At 45.3% G+C, this 16,997-nt stretch overlaps 1 protein-coding gene across 1 annotated transcript in view; it reads left to right on the top strand.

The window, feature by feature from the left end:
- Positions 1-16,997, top strand: part of LOC131410964 (aldehyde oxidase-like) — a 63,439-nt gene that overhangs the window by 42,640 nt on the left and 3,802 nt on the right. The window contains exons 24-32 of the mRNA XM_058549548.1: positions 3,709-3,795; positions 4,578-4,769; positions 6,507-6,734; positions 8,190-8,285; positions 10,171-10,299; positions 10,988-11,062; positions 11,813-11,865; positions 13,422-13,536; positions 16,449-16,514. Of these exons, the coding sequence (XP_058405531.1) occupies positions 3,709-3,795; positions 4,578-4,769; positions 6,507-6,734; positions 8,190-8,285; positions 10,171-10,299; positions 10,988-11,062; positions 11,813-11,865; positions 13,422-13,536; positions 16,449-16,514 (1,041 nt within the window). The remainder of the gene's footprint in view (positions 1-3,708; positions 3,796-4,577; positions 4,770-6,506; positions 6,735-8,189; positions 8,286-10,170; positions 10,300-10,987; positions 11,063-11,812; positions 11,866-13,421; positions 13,537-16,448; positions 16,515-16,997) is intronic.

The raw sequence follows: 16,997 nt of genomic DNA on the forward strand, positions 1-16,997 counted from the left end.
AACACAGTCCTCATTTTTCAATATATCAAGGGTATTTTTGTAAAACTCTGTCCCAGAAGTTTCTAGAAACATTTCCATAGGAGAAAATAATTATTTTTTGCCTTATGAGAAATAAATAGTTGTCAGAATGTATAACTGCTGTAACAAACAACTAACAACTCTCAGGGACTTCAACCTTTATTGTGTTATTTCTTGCTCAAGTAACAGCCCAGTATAATCAGTGGGGCTTGGGAGAGGGGAGAGGAGAGGACGCTGCTCCAAAAAATCATTCAAGGACTCAAGCTTTTACCATATAGTAATGCCACCATCATCCCCTCCGACTGCACTGTCCAATACAGAAGACACGAGGCACATATGGCTATTTAAACTTTAAGTACATTAAAGAAAATTAAAAATCTGTTCCACAGTTGCATTAGCTGTATTTCAAGTGCTCAGTAACTACATGTGGCTAGTGGCTGCCATATTGGACATGCAGGTGTAGGACATTGCCATCATCACAGAAAGTTCTACTGGATAGCACTGCCCTAGGGACTCCGAGTCCTCTACTGGACCTCTTGCAGAGGGCAGAAGACAAGGGGAGAGAGCGAGCAGGAGTGTAGTGTGAGACGTGTTTCAGGCACCAGATGTGTGAGTGTGGACCTTGCCTCTATCCACATGTTGTTGGCCAGGACTTTGCCACCTCACTGCAAGGGAGGCTGGGAAATTAGTCTCCCATGTGCCCAGGATTTGTTGAACACAGCAGTCTTTTCCACAACTGGTGTACCTGCGTACATATTTTTAGAAGATAATGAATGTGTCTATTTCAACTCACATTCACTCTAAGCTATGTTTTGAATTTGCTTTAGTTCAACAAAGATTTATTAGAGTGAACTTTGTCCTGACAGAGATTACATTTTGGGAGTTGAGGGGGAAATAAGACTTACACACAAGAAGTCATTATGAAAACATAATAATCTGGGGTTAAAAGATGAGGCACACAGAGTAAGCCTTTGGGGAGAGACGAATATGAGCTTGAGTATGTACAGGAGACATCTTAGAGAAAGTGACACATAGATGGCCTTCAGGAATGGATGGCAGAAAGAGGGCGTCCAGGTGGTGAGAGGAGGAGGAGCAGATATGCAGCAGTGGGAGGAACATGGTGTGTTTGATCAGGGCAGGAGTAGGAGAGACGGAAGAGAGCACAGAGTGCTTACTGAAGAGGGGTGCAAACGAGGATTGGTCAGGTTAAGTGGTGCAGACTGAGAGGAGCCTGGAGTCCCAGGATGGGGGTTTAACCTTGATCTCACGAGAGAGAGTGAGACTGAGCAGATGCTTGACCAGTCAAGTGTCGTAACCAAACATGGGTGCATCGGGGAGGGTGATATGATGGCACCAGGCCATCTGGGGAGGAGAGAGGGTGGAGGCAGGCAGACCACCAGGAGGCAGCTGATGCAGTCAGACATGAAGCTGTTGGGGTGTGAGCTATGATAGCAAGAGCAGAAGAAGAGACGGGTCCAAGAGCCATGATAGTATGAAATAAAAGAGGAGTTGGTCACAAACTTGGCCAAGTACAATGGGGACTAGAACCACTAACATGATTTGGAAGTTTCTAGTATAAAGAGCCAAGTTGGAAGGAAGAACCAATCTGGAGGGACAACGATGAGCTTGCTTGTGTAAATGTGGGGAAAGAAGTGACAACAGGACGTTAAAGTAGAAATGTCCTTCACCAATATGGGACACTATTGAAAGGACTGGATTATATTTATAGAGGCCATCAGCATAGCAGTGATTAAAACTATGAGAAAATAATATTTTCTAATGGGGAATAGTGTGAGGACAGTAGATAATAATATTTATGATAGTAATATTAATAATTTATGTCTAGAACACGAGCTGTGTTTCAGTCACTTATCTCTTAGTTTCCATGCATTGCCTTATTCATGGCCACTTCACAGGTAGTCAGAGAGGCTGTATAGCTTGCCTGGATCGCAGAGCCAGCACTCCAGCTCAAACTGCTGGAGTTCAGAGGCCGTGCCCTTGACCACGACTTTGGTTTGAATTTGATTCCGTTTAACAAAAATCATTAAAGGGAACTGTAATAAGTTCAGAGATAGTGAAGCAGAGCGCAGCCAGAAAACAGGGGTATTGGATACACCTTAAAAGCAAGGATGATATTTATTTGAAAGACCTCCAGCAACACCAAATGCTGCTGGGAGTTTTTGTTGGATTGGGCCTGATGAGAAAACTGTGCACAGTACCCTAGGAGCAGGCCAGCGGATGCGGCGATTAGGAGGTTAGTGGCTTTGGGGGAGAAGGTTTGGGTAGAAATGTGAGGATGGGAGCCAGAATCCAGGACCTGTGGCGAGAAGGAGAGGTCAAGAAATAGGCAGTTGGTTTGCGTTAGGAGGAGAGAAAAGGATTGATTCACTAGTAATGATAAATGGATAGGAGGAGTTTTTGTTTGTTTGTTTTGGTTTTATAGCTTTCTCCACCCTTCCATTTTTATTATTATTTTTAGTTGTGGCAAAATACACACACATAAAATTTCTATCTTAACCATTTCTAAGTATACAGTTTGGTGGCGTTAGTACATTTACATTGTTGTGCAACCATCACCACCCTCCATCTCTGGAATTTTTTTCTTCTTGTAAAGCTGAAACTCTGCACCCATTCAGCAATAACTCCCCATTCCTTCCTCCCCACAGTCCCTGGGGACCACCGTTCTACTTTCTGTCACTAGGAATTTGACTGCTCTAAGTACCTCAAATCAATGGAATCAAACAGTATTTGTCTTTCTGTGTCTGGCTTATTTCACTTAACATAACTCCCTGAAAGTTCATCCCTGTTGTAGCATGTGTCAGAATTTCCTTCTTTTTTAAGACTGAATGAAATTCCATTGTTTTTACATTCCACATTTTGTTTATCCATTCATCCATCAGTGGACACTGGGTTGCTTCTACCCCTTGACTTTTGTGAATGAGGCTGCTATGAACATAGGTGTGCAAACATCTCTTCAAGACCCTACTGTCAGTGCTTTTGGATACATACCCAGATGTGGGATTACTGGATCATACTGTAGTTCTATTTTTAACTTTTTGAGGAACTTCCGTACTGTTTTCTGTAGCAGCTGCACCATTTTCCTTCCCACCAACAGTGCACAAGGGTTCCAATTTCTCTATATCCTCACAGACATGTATTATTTTCTGTTACTGGTTGTTTGTCTTTATAGGAGCCACGCTAATGGGTGTGAGGTGGTATCTTGTGGTTTTGGTTTGCATTTCCCTAGTGATTAGTGAATTTGAACATCTTTTCATCCGTTTGTTGGACATCTTTATATCTTCTTTGGAGAAATCTCTATTCAAATCCTTTGTCCACTTTTTAATCAGGGTGTTTGTTTTTTTGTTGTTGAGTTGTAGGAGCTCTTTATACACACTGGGTATCATCCCCTCTCCAACATATGATTTGCAAATATTTTTTCCCATTCTCTGGGTTGCCTTTTCAGTCTATGATTGTGTTCTTTGATACATGGAAGTTTTCATTTTGATGTAGTCCAATTTATCGATTTTTTCTTTCATTGCCTGTGCTTTTGATGTCATGTCCAAGAAATCATTGCCAAATCCAGTATATGAAGTTTTCTGCTTATATGAGGAGGGTTCACAAGTGACAAAGTAAACGTCAGAGAGACATGGTCCCTAGCACCAGTATCTAATGTCAGTTCTCTTTCCCCAGGCTGGATTCATGAAGGATGGCAGAATCTTGGCCCTGGATGTGGAGCATTACAGCAATGGAGGCACTTCCCTCGATGAGTCGTTACTTGTAAGTGTTTTAAGGAAAAAGTTCACATTCTGGAAAGTGTTACATAAAATTATTTATTTATAAAATGTTCAATACTTAAATAATATTTAAGTATAAAAGCATAAAGACCCTTATTGCGGGGATAGCCACATGTTACTGGTGCCCCCAGAGTGAGCCCAGAGATATTGGCAAAGTCTGTGTCTGTGTGTTATCTCCATGTTTCCTATACTTAGAGCTCTTTCCCCAAATGCAAGCATTAGACCTCAACCATGGCACTAATGATATTCTGGACTGGATAATCCTTTGTTGTACGGGCTGTCCTGTGCATTATAGGATGTTTACCAACAAGTCTTAACCAAAAATGTCTGCAGACATTGACAAATTTCCCAGGGAGAGAGGGGGCAAAATTGCCCCTGGTTAACCAATGAAGTAGACCACATACCAAGACTTTCTCTTCCTGTGTTCCAGGATATTTTATTCATTATGTTCTGCAGACCCAGTGTTTAGGGCCTGTGGATGCTTCAAGGGCTTTTAGAAACATTTGAAACCTGGAAGAAATGCATTAGCCATTAAATATGAAAATAAAAAACAATGATTTCAAAAGATAAATTATTAAAATCCTTAAAAAGCATTTTATAACAAAAATGCATTTAACTGGGGGCCTGGGTCTGTTTTAGCCTGTGTGATATGATGTAGAGAGGGTCAGTTGGTTATTTCTGGCTGGGTTTTGGTCTGAGGTCTCAGGATGGTAAACAGGTGTGGGAGGATGAGGGTCATGTCACATCAACTCTGGATTTCCTCAGGTGATGGAACAGGGAGTTCTGAAAGTGGAAAATGCTTACAAGTTTCCCAACCTGCGCTGCCGGGCCCGGGCGTGCAGAACCAACCTTCCATCCAATACGGCTCTGCGTGGGTTTGGCTTCCCCCAGGCGGGGCTGATCACCGAATCCTGCATCACGGAAGTCGCAGCCAGATGTGGGTTGTCCCCTGAGAAGGTAATGCTGAATTAGTCTCTCACAGGAAGGGCCTTGAATTCCAGCAGTGGGAGGACCATGGGAGTCATGCAGGTTGAGGAATTAGAGATCCACAGGGGCGAAACGATTTGCTGAGGGAACCCAGCTGACTAGTTAGTACAGTGCCAGGACTCCACAGTGTAGAGGTCCTGGTCTTACTCGGGCTCCTTCCCCAACATCCTGGAGACAGAGGATACTGAGGGGCAAGTGTTGGATTCTAACGTGTTTAATGAGAAGTCTCCACGGGTTGGGGCATAACTGCTGTCCACAGGTTCTGTCGAACCCTCTTTCCCTGCTTCCTTAACATCTCAGGCAGCTGTGACAAGGTTTCAGTCATTTCAGTTACTGAAATTGTTTCCCGACTGTTCTTTAAGTCTCTGTCCCAATTTCATTCATTAACCAGCTCTGTTCCCTTCCCTGCACCTCTTCCACCCGGAATCCTGGAGTGGACTTAGGGTGGGAGACGCCAGGTGTGCTCTCACCCCTGCTCCCTCTGCTGTGGTGCTGTGGTGGGAGAGGAGAAGGACCAGAGAAAACAGCATCTCCCCAGCCAGCTCTCTGTCCTCTCCTTGGTTCGCTGTAGCCACTTTTCAAGCAAGGTGTCTGGGGCTCCATCTCTGCTAGCTCTCTCAGCAATCGACAGCCCCCTGGGAGGGCGGGCTAATCTCCCAGTGGCCCTCAGCTGGCACCTCAGGCAGAGTTCCCTGATGGCCACGCCTCTTTGCCCCCTGCTGTAGCAATCCTTGGAAAGCCCCAGTCCCCAGTTCCTCTACCCTCTCCCTCTCCAACATTGGACTCTGCGTCCATAGGCAGGAGCCATCTTCTTTATGTCTCTTGAACTTGTGGGGGTCCCTTGCCCCTCTCTTCCTGGCCATCTCATCACAGCCTCTGTCAGACATTGTGTCACATTTGGTAGCACGAGGGAGGAGAGCCAGGTAATGACCTCCCTTCATCTGGGAAAGTTAGAGGAGACAATAGGCACCCTTAAAAACACTGCTCCCCCAGTGCCACAGCTCAGTAATTTCCAGTCTTCCTTTTATAGTGATCGGGGAATGTTTTTTGGGGGGATGGGGAGAGTACATGTCTGTAATGGCCCTGTCAGCTTGGGAGGTCGCTGGCCACTTTGCTGAGAGTTTTCTCAAGTGAGAATGTGAGGTACTTGGCACCTTTAGTTCTCGGCTGGAGGCATAAGTCCCCAATTCTGGGAATTCAGGAAGAATTCTACTCGTGGCTTCAGGTGTCTGCGATAGAATCTTTTAATTTGTTCTTTGTCCTAGTTATCGATTATATTTAAACGAACTCTCCTATCTTCCTGTTTGGGAAGTGAGTGGTCTTATCTTGCCCCAGCATCTGAATGATCCAAATCCTGAAGCTTATGTGGCCTGGAGATTAAGTTCAGGATGACCTTCCAACAGACATTCACAAGTGCAACTAGAATTAAATGTGCCGGACTGGGTTGAGTTACATAAGACATATAAGGAAAGGATTCCTTCCTTTCAACTTACACAAGAGCAGCACAGAAAGCATGTAAGTGCTAACATATTTGATAGAGGCTCCGAGCAGGGGAAGATGAGACCATTATGCATTGGAAAGGCTTCAACAAGGAGTAATAGCACTCAGTCTGGGCCTAATAGGGTGAGCAGAATTTGACTAGGAGGACGTGGATAGAAGAGACTAGTTCTGCCGGGTCCCCCCACCTTTCAATCTCTTCTTTTATAGGTGCGAACAATAAACATGTACAGTGAAATTGACCAAACACCCTACAAACAGGAGATTAATGCCAAGAACCTGATCCAGTGTTGGAAGGAATGTATGGCCAAGTCTTCCTACTCCCTGAGGAAAGTGGCTGTAGAAAAATTCAACTCAGAGAATTACTGGAAGAAGAAAGGGCTGGCCATCATCCCCCTGAAGTTTCCTGTCGGCTTTGGCTCAGTTGCTCTTGGTCAGGTCAGTTCTCCTAACAGACACATCAAAAGGCATTGAGGAAATTTCCATTACTGTGGAAAGCCATATGGTTGCAATGCCTGATTGTCACCCTCACCAAAGTTGTGCTCAATCGAACTAGCTTTTCTCCAGAGGAGACGAGAGCTCCTTTGCCCCCGTCCCCAGGGTTGGTGACAAGCATTCTTGGGGGAAATCGGGAGACCTGGTGTCTACTCCTGGCCCTGGCATTAAGCAGCTGAGTCAACTCGCTCTGGGCCCCACATTGCTCGAGTGTGAAGTGAGAAGGTGGGAGCGATGGCCACCAAGACTCCTGCTGCAGCCGCTCTGTGATTCTGTGTCGCTGGACCCAGAAATAGAAACAGGAAGCCGCCAGGCATTTGGTGCCCCTCCCCTTTTTGGTGGGTTGTGAACTAAACCCAGAAAAGTAAATCATTTAAATACACTTGTTTAATGACGCTTTTTAGGAGTTTTTTCAGCGTGTGAAATGAAGACTGGAAATCCGTTCTTGTTTAATTTCTGTAACGGATTAAATAAATTCCCTGCTTGGTTGCTAAACCCCGCTTGCTGTTTCCACCTCTTCATTCCTGAATGAAACGTACCCCAAACAGCTGGTGCTCTGCTCTGTTCTTGCTCTTTGTGCAGCAGTGACGTGGGACCCCTAGTATCTGCGTTGTTACACATATGTATGTGTGTACTCACAGTGAGGCATCATCCTTGTTTTCCGCAGTCTCCTGGGTCGTCTCCACACCCCCCTAGCTTTCCAGGGGTAGACTTGACAGGAGGCACGTTCTTATTGATTGTAAAGCACGTTTAGCCCGGAGTGTGGCTGTTTCTGATTACAGCAGCCTTTAATTCTGTTAGTTTCGTTCCTTCTGGATCCCCGTGGGGAGCTCTACAGTTAGATAAGACTACTTCCAAGTTCCCCTCCAAATCTAAAGCACTGTCGTTGTGTGCCAAGATGATTTAGAGGGGCTTAGCTCAGTTTGCAGGAGGACATTAATGTCTATCTGTCCCACCTTATTTGGATAGATCCCTACAGCTACGGGAATATACGTTCACATAAACAACTCTTCCCCCTCTGACCAGCCTGTCTACACTTAACATTGCAGCAACCCTCCTCCAACAAACCCCAAACCTAGATTGTTGTCCACCTGGGTCAGAGGGATCCTTGAAAGCACCAGTGGTCTCAAATGCCCACTGAGGAAATAGTAGCTTAAGGAGAATCGTCCTGCCCCAGACTCAAAGTCATCCAGAGACAACCTGGCCTCTTGTGGGGGGATCACGAGGCAGCCCCTGCCCTGCTCTGCTCAGCCCCCTCAGGGCGATGGGAGAAGCGTCTGTGTATATGTGGGCAGTGGTGGAATGGTGGGGTTCCTTTCCAGGGAAGGTGTAATTGACAAGCATATGATAATATCCTTCAGAAAGATCATGAAACCGTTGTCATCTTTTTTTCCTTAGGCTGCTGCCCTGGTTCACATTTATCTCGATGGGTCTGTGCTGGTGACTCACGGTGGAATCGAGATGGGGCAGGGCGTCCACACTAAAATGATCCAGGTAAGAATGAAGATAATTGAGTTAAGTTAATTGTGTGCTTGTAGACGTGTGTGTGAGTGAGAAACTGTGGATGTACACTTACTGTTCCAAAATGAAAAGGGAGGAGTCTTTAGCCTTGACAGCTTAGGCTGTTAGCGCTATTAGCAGAAACTGGTAAACAAGCCAGTTTTGTAACTGACCCTCCTAAAAATGGGGTAGACGAGTCTCAGGTTGTCGTATCGCTAAAGCAGGTTGGATGGCTGTTTGCTGCTTTCCTTTGGATATAGCAACAAGAATGCCGTTTTTTTGTCTTTTTTGAACCTTTGCTGGGTAATAAGAAGATGTGTAAAATCTGTTGTGTTGCATTATTTCTTGCCCTTTTTATAGTAATGAATCTGAACGATTGATAATGTACATCATATTTGATATTTCTAACCAAACTTTACCAGTTTTCTTTTGGCTCATTTACTTTAGATAATTAGCAACTGTTTCTATTTTGCAATAATGATGGTAATATTACAGATTATAAACATTGGGAAGAGGAAAAAATTTTTTTAAATTATCCTGCACAATTCCACCACTTCTCGATAATCACTGGAGGTCTTTCTATATTGTTTTTTTTTTTTTCCCAAAAAGTCACTACCGTGCTGTTTATATAATTTTGTACCCTGGTTTTTCCCCTGGTCCTTACACAGGGTGAGCACTTCCTCCTGTCATTAAGAATTCTTTGCAATCATTGTGGTTAATGGCTGCACGTGGCTGTTCGTATAATTTACTTAACCATTCCCGGTTGTTGAACACTTCAGTGAATATTTTTGTACATAAACCTGTGATTGGATAAATGATTATTTTCTTCAAATAGATTCTCACAAATGGAATTACTGAGGCCCAGAGTGTGTCTTAAATCATTTGACACATATTACCAAATTGTTTTCCAGAAGATATCCATCTCATTACAACACTAACCAACATTGTATGTTACAGATTGTTAAAAAATCTTAGAAAATTTGATAGGTGAATGATAGTATCTCATTATTGCCTTGATTTGCATTCTTCTGATTATAGAGATGTTGAATATATATTTTCTTTCATGTTATCAGCCACTTGAGAGTTGTCTGGTCGTATCTTCTCCATTTTAGGGGTGAGACTTCAGTGTTTTCCATATGGGGCCACCAGAGACCTTTGTTCTAAGCCCCTGTACTCTGTGTAGACAGTCTTCTGAAAGCCAATGATGTGGAAGGGCTCTGTATGCCTGTGTCCTTGTCACGTTGTGGGCAAACTCTATTGAGCTATATTGACTGCGGGAAAGAGGAGAATTTTGGATGAGCTGAAGTTAGCAATGCGATGTTGTTCCCAGCACTAAAACAAAGAAGAGCAAAGCAGCAGCTAAGTCATTGTGTTAGCGAGTGGCGCCAGCACCATTTCCTTCTGTGATCACGCGTGGTGCTGCTGCTTTTCCAAGGCCATTGTCCTTTGTCACAAGAGGCACTCTTTTCCTGGAGCATCTCCAGAAATGTGGATAAGGCAAGTCCTGTCTGATAAGGTGGGCTTTGCTAGAATTTGCAGAGTGTGGTGGTAGGAGAGGCCTCCAAGGGGCTGATTTCATGATGATGAAGAAGTGCGGCATTTCCTCCTGCCGTGGCTTGGGGCCTCGCCTCCTCTTCCTGAGCTATCGCACATAAGAACGTCAGAGAAAAAGATGTGTGCTCAGGGCTTGGGGTCCAGACTAGCGACAGGGTGTTTAGAAAGAGGAGCTTTCGTGGCTGGAGGAATTCATGGTTCTGTCTGCTTGTCCCCTTCGTGCATGAGGGCTTCACACCCTCATGAGGGCTGCTACCACGTGGGCGTGTGCTCGGGTCTCTGACTAGTCAAAGTGCTTGAAAAGAAACTGTCTTCTGAAATCCAGGTGGCCAGTCGTGAATTAAGGATGCCGATGTCTAGTGTCCACCTGCGTGGAACCAGCACGGAAACCGTCCCTAATGCATATACCTCCGGGGCCTCCTTGGTGGCGGATCTCAACGGATTGGCAGTGAAGGTAAAAATCATGGCAATGGTCTCAAATCATTAACCCATCAGGGCCAAGTTGTGGGCGGAGCTCAGAGGATGCTGAGAATGAATCTGGCTCTTATCTCCCTCCCACCGGTCGCGGTGACACCACCCCCGCCAGCCCAGCGCCAGCTCTGTCTCGGGCCCAGTCGGTGCTGCAGCCCCCAGCGGCTCCCCTGAGCTGGAAATGCCCCCTCTTTTCTCCCTCCCTCCTGACGTCTCACTGCTCATCAGGTCGATTAAGTTCTACTCAGAAATGTCTCTGTGTCTTTCCACTTCCCTCTGGCGGTTACACAGCAGCTGTGACCCAGATGCACACCTCTGGACAGAGCCTTGCGATGACAAGCCAAGCGTGCAGCTGGGGCGGGCTTTGCCACAAAGTAAATCTGCTGTGTTTTAAAACAGTGACTGGTGGTTTGTCAATACTTTTTCTGTTAGGTCGTGACCTCTCAGCGTGGCTACAAGGCCCCCCTCCCAGGTGGCTGTCCTTAAGACCAGCTCACCCATCCCCCCACCCCGTGAAGCCCTCACATCACCTCCTACAGGGCTGGTCTCCTCCTTCTCCGTGTGCTCACAGGCTCTCAAATAAGCTGATGTAATGGCACAAATCATGCGGTTTAGGAATTGGTGTTTGCATGAAATGATGATCATAATTTTAACTAAAAAATAATCCGTAGGATGCTTGCCAAACTCTTCTAAAACGCCTTGAACCCATCATCAGCAAGAATCCTCGTGGCACGTGGAAGGATTGGGTGAGAATCGCTGTTGCTGTGTGTTTCATGTCAGAAAGAAAAGGAGGGGGAGAGTGAGAGGGGTGAGAATTCAAGATCAGTAGGACAGGCTTTGAAAGGCACCACCATTACACAGGGATGAATAGGGGCCTCTGGCTCTCGGTGTGTGGGAATATAAGATGGTGCAGGAAGTCTTGCATCTAAGAAAAGTCTCTATTAGAGGAAATGCTGCTTCTTCTGTCTTGTTTTAAGCAAGAGTTAATTAATGGTTCTTCCTATGGAACCTAGGTATTTTCTAGATAATAGCTGTAAATCTGTTTGTTCTCCTTCTTTGGGTTCCACTGTTTCTAAAATGGGAAGACAACACCAGCATCATTCTATAAAAGTAAAAGTCATGTAAGTGCTCATTTAGAAATAGGAGACCGAGCCATTGGGCGTACATTCCACCAGCAGTGGGCACTGAATGGAATGGAAACACTCAACTGCTTCTTTGGATCTACTTGCAATCTAATCTGCTGCAGTCCAGTCTATAGTGTAGCACAGCAGGAGTCCTTTATTATGATCAGATGCATTGAGCGATGCTGTCACTGCAAGCAGTGAACCACCAGGCCTGTGGAGATGGAGAATGCTGGGAGGAGTAAATTGCTCCTGGTCCTTCCTAGTTGTGACTACTGATGGCTTTCTTGAACAGATAGTAACAGTACAATTGAGGTCTGGGGTGGTTCTTACTCTGAACATGCTCACTGCGTCACATTCACTCTTCTTTCACAGGCGCAGGCCGCTTTTGACGAAAGCATTAGTCTCTCGGCGACTGGATACTTCAGGTACAGAGACCCTTCACAACATCCTGTGGAAACCAGCGGTGGGCTCTGGAGGAAGAGTTTCACTTCCGTTTGTAGTTTTGGCAAAAACTGATTTGTACCTTCAGTTAACCCACTGTTAGAAAGAACATTTGGCTGCTACTTAATCCAAATATCCAGAAGGGTTTTTGTTGGGGAAAATAGGCGTGCAAATAAAATGCAGCTGAATTGATGATTCAAGTTGTAGTGGGCAGTTCTAGAGGGTTCTCTGGGGTTGGTGCTTGGAACCCACAGCAGTGGTTGACCTTTTTTTTTTTTTTTTTAATGGCTTTTTTTTTTTTTTTTTTTTTTTTGTGAGGAGCTCAGCCCTGAGCTAACATCCGCCAATCTTCCTCCTTTTTTTTTTTTTTTTTTTTTTCTTCCGCTGAGGAAGACGGCCCTGGGCTAACATCGGTGCCCATCTTCCTCCACTTTATATGGGACGCCGCCACAGCATGGCTTACCAAGCAGTGCGTTGGTGCGCGCCCGGGATCCGAACCAGCGAACCCCGGGCCGCCGCAGCGGAGCGCGCGCACTTAACCGCTTGCGCCACCGGGCCGGCCCCAGTGGTTGACCTTTTGTTGGAAACTCGGTGTATCCCTTAAATTAAGAAACAAAGGTGAGGAAATGGAAATGAAACCCATAATAAGATAGATACCATTTCACGCCGTCTAGATCGGCAAAGAATAGCAAATTTGACAATAACCATGTGTTGTCAAGGTGTGGAACAACGGGAACTCAGATGCTTTGGGAAACAATTTATCAAATTATTTTAATGGAGAGTGAAGGCCATCAGAGAGCAGGGTGATACGGAGAGTCTTACCTGATTTTGTCACTTTGCCAATTGTCCTGGGAGTCCCAGGGCCCTGGCTGGCTCTCAAGAGTAAGCGCCGGAAGCATTGTTCATGGCTCCCTACAGGCTGGGGGGAGCAGAGGAGAGCAGGGTGGAAAGGGCTGGCGAGCTGCTGGCCTGTGCTCCTCTTTTACCAGCTCGTTCACTTGGTGTCCGTAGAGGAGAGCTGGGAGCAGAGCAGGCCAGGGAGACCAGAGCAGTGGCAAAGAATGAGAGGCAAGGGCCTGATCCTTTACTCAGAAGCTGACTCCTGGAGCCGGAAAGACAGAGGAAAGAAAGACAAAGGTGGGCAAGTGTGCACCTTTGAAGTGGTGTTTGGTGTAAGATGCAGGTTGAATTCCCCAAATCTGATGACAACAGGATTACATGATCCACTATTAGCCGAAAGCAATAGGACAGATAATCATACAGTCAGCAGCTAACTTCCAAGCATAAGGAGACATTGGTAGGGAGCGATCGGATACTTTTATCAGACAAAGCAAGTTTACTAAGATGGAAGTAAATATATATTTATTCACAGGGTGACTGCGTGCATTATGTGCTGGCCCATCATTGCACAAGTGTCCTCCTCTGCTTTGCTGGGCATAGAAATTGAGCACAGCCCCTAAGGGGTCTGTTAGTCATCATGGTCTGCAATTAGGGGACTTGATCACTTAACAACACTCCTCAAGAATTCTGTTTCCTCCAGGGGTTATGAGGCAAACATGAACTGGGAGACAGGCGAAGGCCATCCTTTCGAGTACTTTGTTTTTGGAGCTGCCTGTTCCGAGGTGGAAATAGACTGTCTGACAGGTGCTCATAAGGTCAGTACCAACGGGGAGGGTCTTCGAGTTTTGCCCTAGATACACCTCAATTCCGCATTTGCCATCAATCTGTGCACCATATAAACGCCATGTCTTTGGCCTAGGGGTAATTTCTCTGTGTCCCCAGAAGGAATAGGAGCTCAGCAGTTGCCTTGGTGCCATGGTTACTTCCATGGAAAATACCAGTGTCCTCTCTTCTTGATTTCCCTGGTGCTTTTACATGGAATCAGGAAAGAGACCGCTTAAAGGAAGAAGCACAGCCTAAAGGGAGCGTCTTGTAGACTGCTGGGACAACCAGAAATCCTGACCTCTTCTGTGAGCTGCCATCATATGACCTTCTTAGAGGAGTTCATGAGCATATCTGCTAACAAGGACCACGGGCCAGCCTGGGGAAGTTAGTGGCCAGCTTTTGATATGTTTTATCCAGCTAGGTCCTGCTCTTTTTGTTTTAAGAGCATCTTTATGCTTTTAAAGGATGCTAGGAGGAGACGCATACACAGACTCGTGCTCACACATTCCTCCTTCATGGACTCATGGAGTTTCTCCTCTTGTAGCTGGGCCTTTGGGGTAAACGAAGCCACTTAACTGGCCACGGTCAATAATAGTAAATGATCGTCAATACGTTAAATGAGACGGTGATGCCCTCACAGCTGTCATGTGACTATCTGTCCAAAGACCTACCCAGAAGGAAGCTCTAGTTCTTGGTATTTCCAAACATCCTTTGTGACTACATCTTGCAATGTGATGAGGTGTATGTGTTCATTTAATGTGTCTCCAGCATGTATGTTTTTTAAACTGTCGTCAGCCTAATCTTTCAAATTATCTACACCTCTATTGAACCTGCCCGCTCAAGAATCTGCGTTGTCTAGATTCTAACTCAGACCCATCTCTTTGGGGAACCTTGGACGGGTACAAAACAGTGATCACTTTAAGCATGATTGTCACGCCAGAGCAGCTGTGCTGTGTTAGGGAGTATAGTAGAAAGTTCTCTCATGCTGATTTCTGCATTCGTTCTCCTTCAATGAAAAAGTTGGTGAAACTTACTCATTTGGGTTTTCTATACGCCCTTGTTAAGATCTAAGAACAAGGCAATAATTAGCCTTGGTATGAAATTTTAAGGTGTGTTCTTATAACTTACGTAAACAATCTTAAGAGATGTATTAAATAGTCTTATCAGATGCCCTCACAAAAGCTAGGTCTGTAGGTCAGGTTGGGTATCACCCCTAGGCAAAACAGGGCCCTGCCTGGAGAATGATTCTCAGTCATTCTCCTCATGTTGACAAGATCGCTCTCATTCCTGCAAAATTTCCCTTGCTTTGAACTTACAGCTATATATTAGTTATCTATTGCTGTGTAACAAATTACCCCTAAACTTGGCAGCTGAAAATAGCAAATGTGTGTTACCTGACACCATTCCTGAGGGTCAGGAGTCTGGTGTGGCTTATCTGGGTGATTCTGGCTCAGGATTTCTCATGAGGTTGCCATCAAGCAACCATCTTAAGGTGGCTGGAGAATCCGATTCCAAGCTCCATCACACGGCTGTTGGCAGGAGGCCTCAGTTTCTCGCCGGCTGTTGGCCAGAGGTTTCCACTATTTACCCCATAGACCTCTCTGTAGGTTGCCACAGTGTCCTCAGGACATGATATCTGTCCCTTGCCATGTGATTTGGTCCAAAGGAAAAAGAGAGAGAGTATGAGCAAGTGAGAGAGCACCCACGACAGAAGCGACAGAAGCCACAGTCTTTTATAGCCTAGTATTGGGGTGATGCACTGTCACTTCTGCCATATCCTGCTGGTCACACAAACCACCCTGGTAGAGTGTGGGAGGGGGCCACATAAGGGTGTGAATACCAGGAGGTGGGGATCCTTGAAGGCCATCTTGGAGGCTGGCTACCACAACCAGGAACATCCCTCTCCAGCCCTATCAAAAGACAATGGCAAACGGTAGTAAGTCCACAGCTTTGACACAGAAGCTTCACTAACACTGCAGCCTTGAGAGCACCTGCCCTCACCTCCAGCTGAGGCCACTGGTCTCCTGGAAAGCCAGCCTTGCTAAATGGTGTCAAAGAGAACTTGACAGTTTTCACTGTGTCTTTAAATTAGAGAGGTGAGTGCCTGGAGTTTTATTATAGTAAAACGTTCTGGATCACTATCGGATTTCTTAAGAAAACTGTTTGATGAAAGTCCCAGATCAAATAAGGAAACTCTTGGGTTTCCTTTGTTCCATTAGTGATCATAAGTAGAATCTGTTTGCCATGGCAGAAGGCACTATGTCACATAAAAGAAGGGACAGACTTGCTGGAGAGCAAAGGTGTTACCAGCAGCCTGGCGGGGCCTGCTGTATTCCTCCTCACTTGTAGGTTATCAGGAAACTTTTGGTCACCAAGTTGTACTGTCAGATTTATTTTATCTTCTGCTTTAAAAATGAAAAATCTAGAACGGCAAATAGCAGTTGAAGGACGTTTTCGCTGATGGCACCGAGTTCTGTGGTTCAGTAAACGTCACCCAGCGCCTGGACTCTGGATGTTGGGTTGGGTGGGAGACACAGTGTTTCTCAACAAGGGTCCTGAGGGCCATTGATGTTTTCTGTGTCATGTTATGTCTGTTGTTGTGGATTAAACTCAGTATGTTGCAACACTCAGCTAGACTCAAAGTCAAGTAAATATTTTTCTCTCCTATTGTTTCCAAGAAAAAAGATCAGTGCTTAAGCCAGTGGATTATTTATATGTCTTTGAAAGTTATACATAATAAACCTTGTGACACAATAAAATCTTTGTTGCTTCTTTCTCCTGAAATATAATGTGGCCCAAAGAAAGATTCTATACCAAGGTCATCCTGGCAGGAACTGTTTCTCAGCTTTTCTCCATAAGTGTATTCATTAGAATAAATATTTTTTGTTGTTGTTGTTACTAGAACATCAGAACAGACATTGTCATGGATATTGGCTACAGTATAAATCCAGCCCTTGACAGAGGCCAGGTATGTACACTGATCTGCCTCCTTCCCTTCTGTAAAGCCAGAACTGCTGTGAGATCTGCAGGGAGAATCTTCCATCTGGCTTGGTCATCATCGTATCTTTCTACCCTGTCATCAGAATCTTTCTATTCCGGCCAGCCACAGAACTCACACCTCTTATTGTTTAAAATTGGGCAGGAAACAAGGGTGTTTTAGGTAGTTTTTGAAGAAACATACAGTCTGTGATTGGGGAGCTTGAACGAGGCAGGACTGAGCCTGGAGGTGACAAAACGAGCCCACACCTTGGGGTAGAAGCAGAATGTCGTGCTGAGGGCCGAGCCTTGGGCGTGTGACAGACTCAAGCTTCGAGGAACGTACAGTTGGGCTGGGGTAACAACGTCACACAGTTACAGCAGTAGCTATTGGTAGGTAGTCTATTTTGGCTGCAGGCATTTTTTATTTAAATTTGAAATAATTGGCAAGATTGAGAAATCACAAGCTGTTTTA

Source organism: Diceros bicornis, chromosome 10 (genome assembly GCF_020826845.1).
Source record: "Diceros bicornis minor isolate mBicDic1 chromosome 10, mDicBic1.mat.cur, whole genome shotgun sequence".
Classification (NCBI taxonomy): Eukaryota; Metazoa; Chordata; class Mammalia; order Perissodactyla; family Rhinocerotidae; genus Diceros; species Diceros bicornis.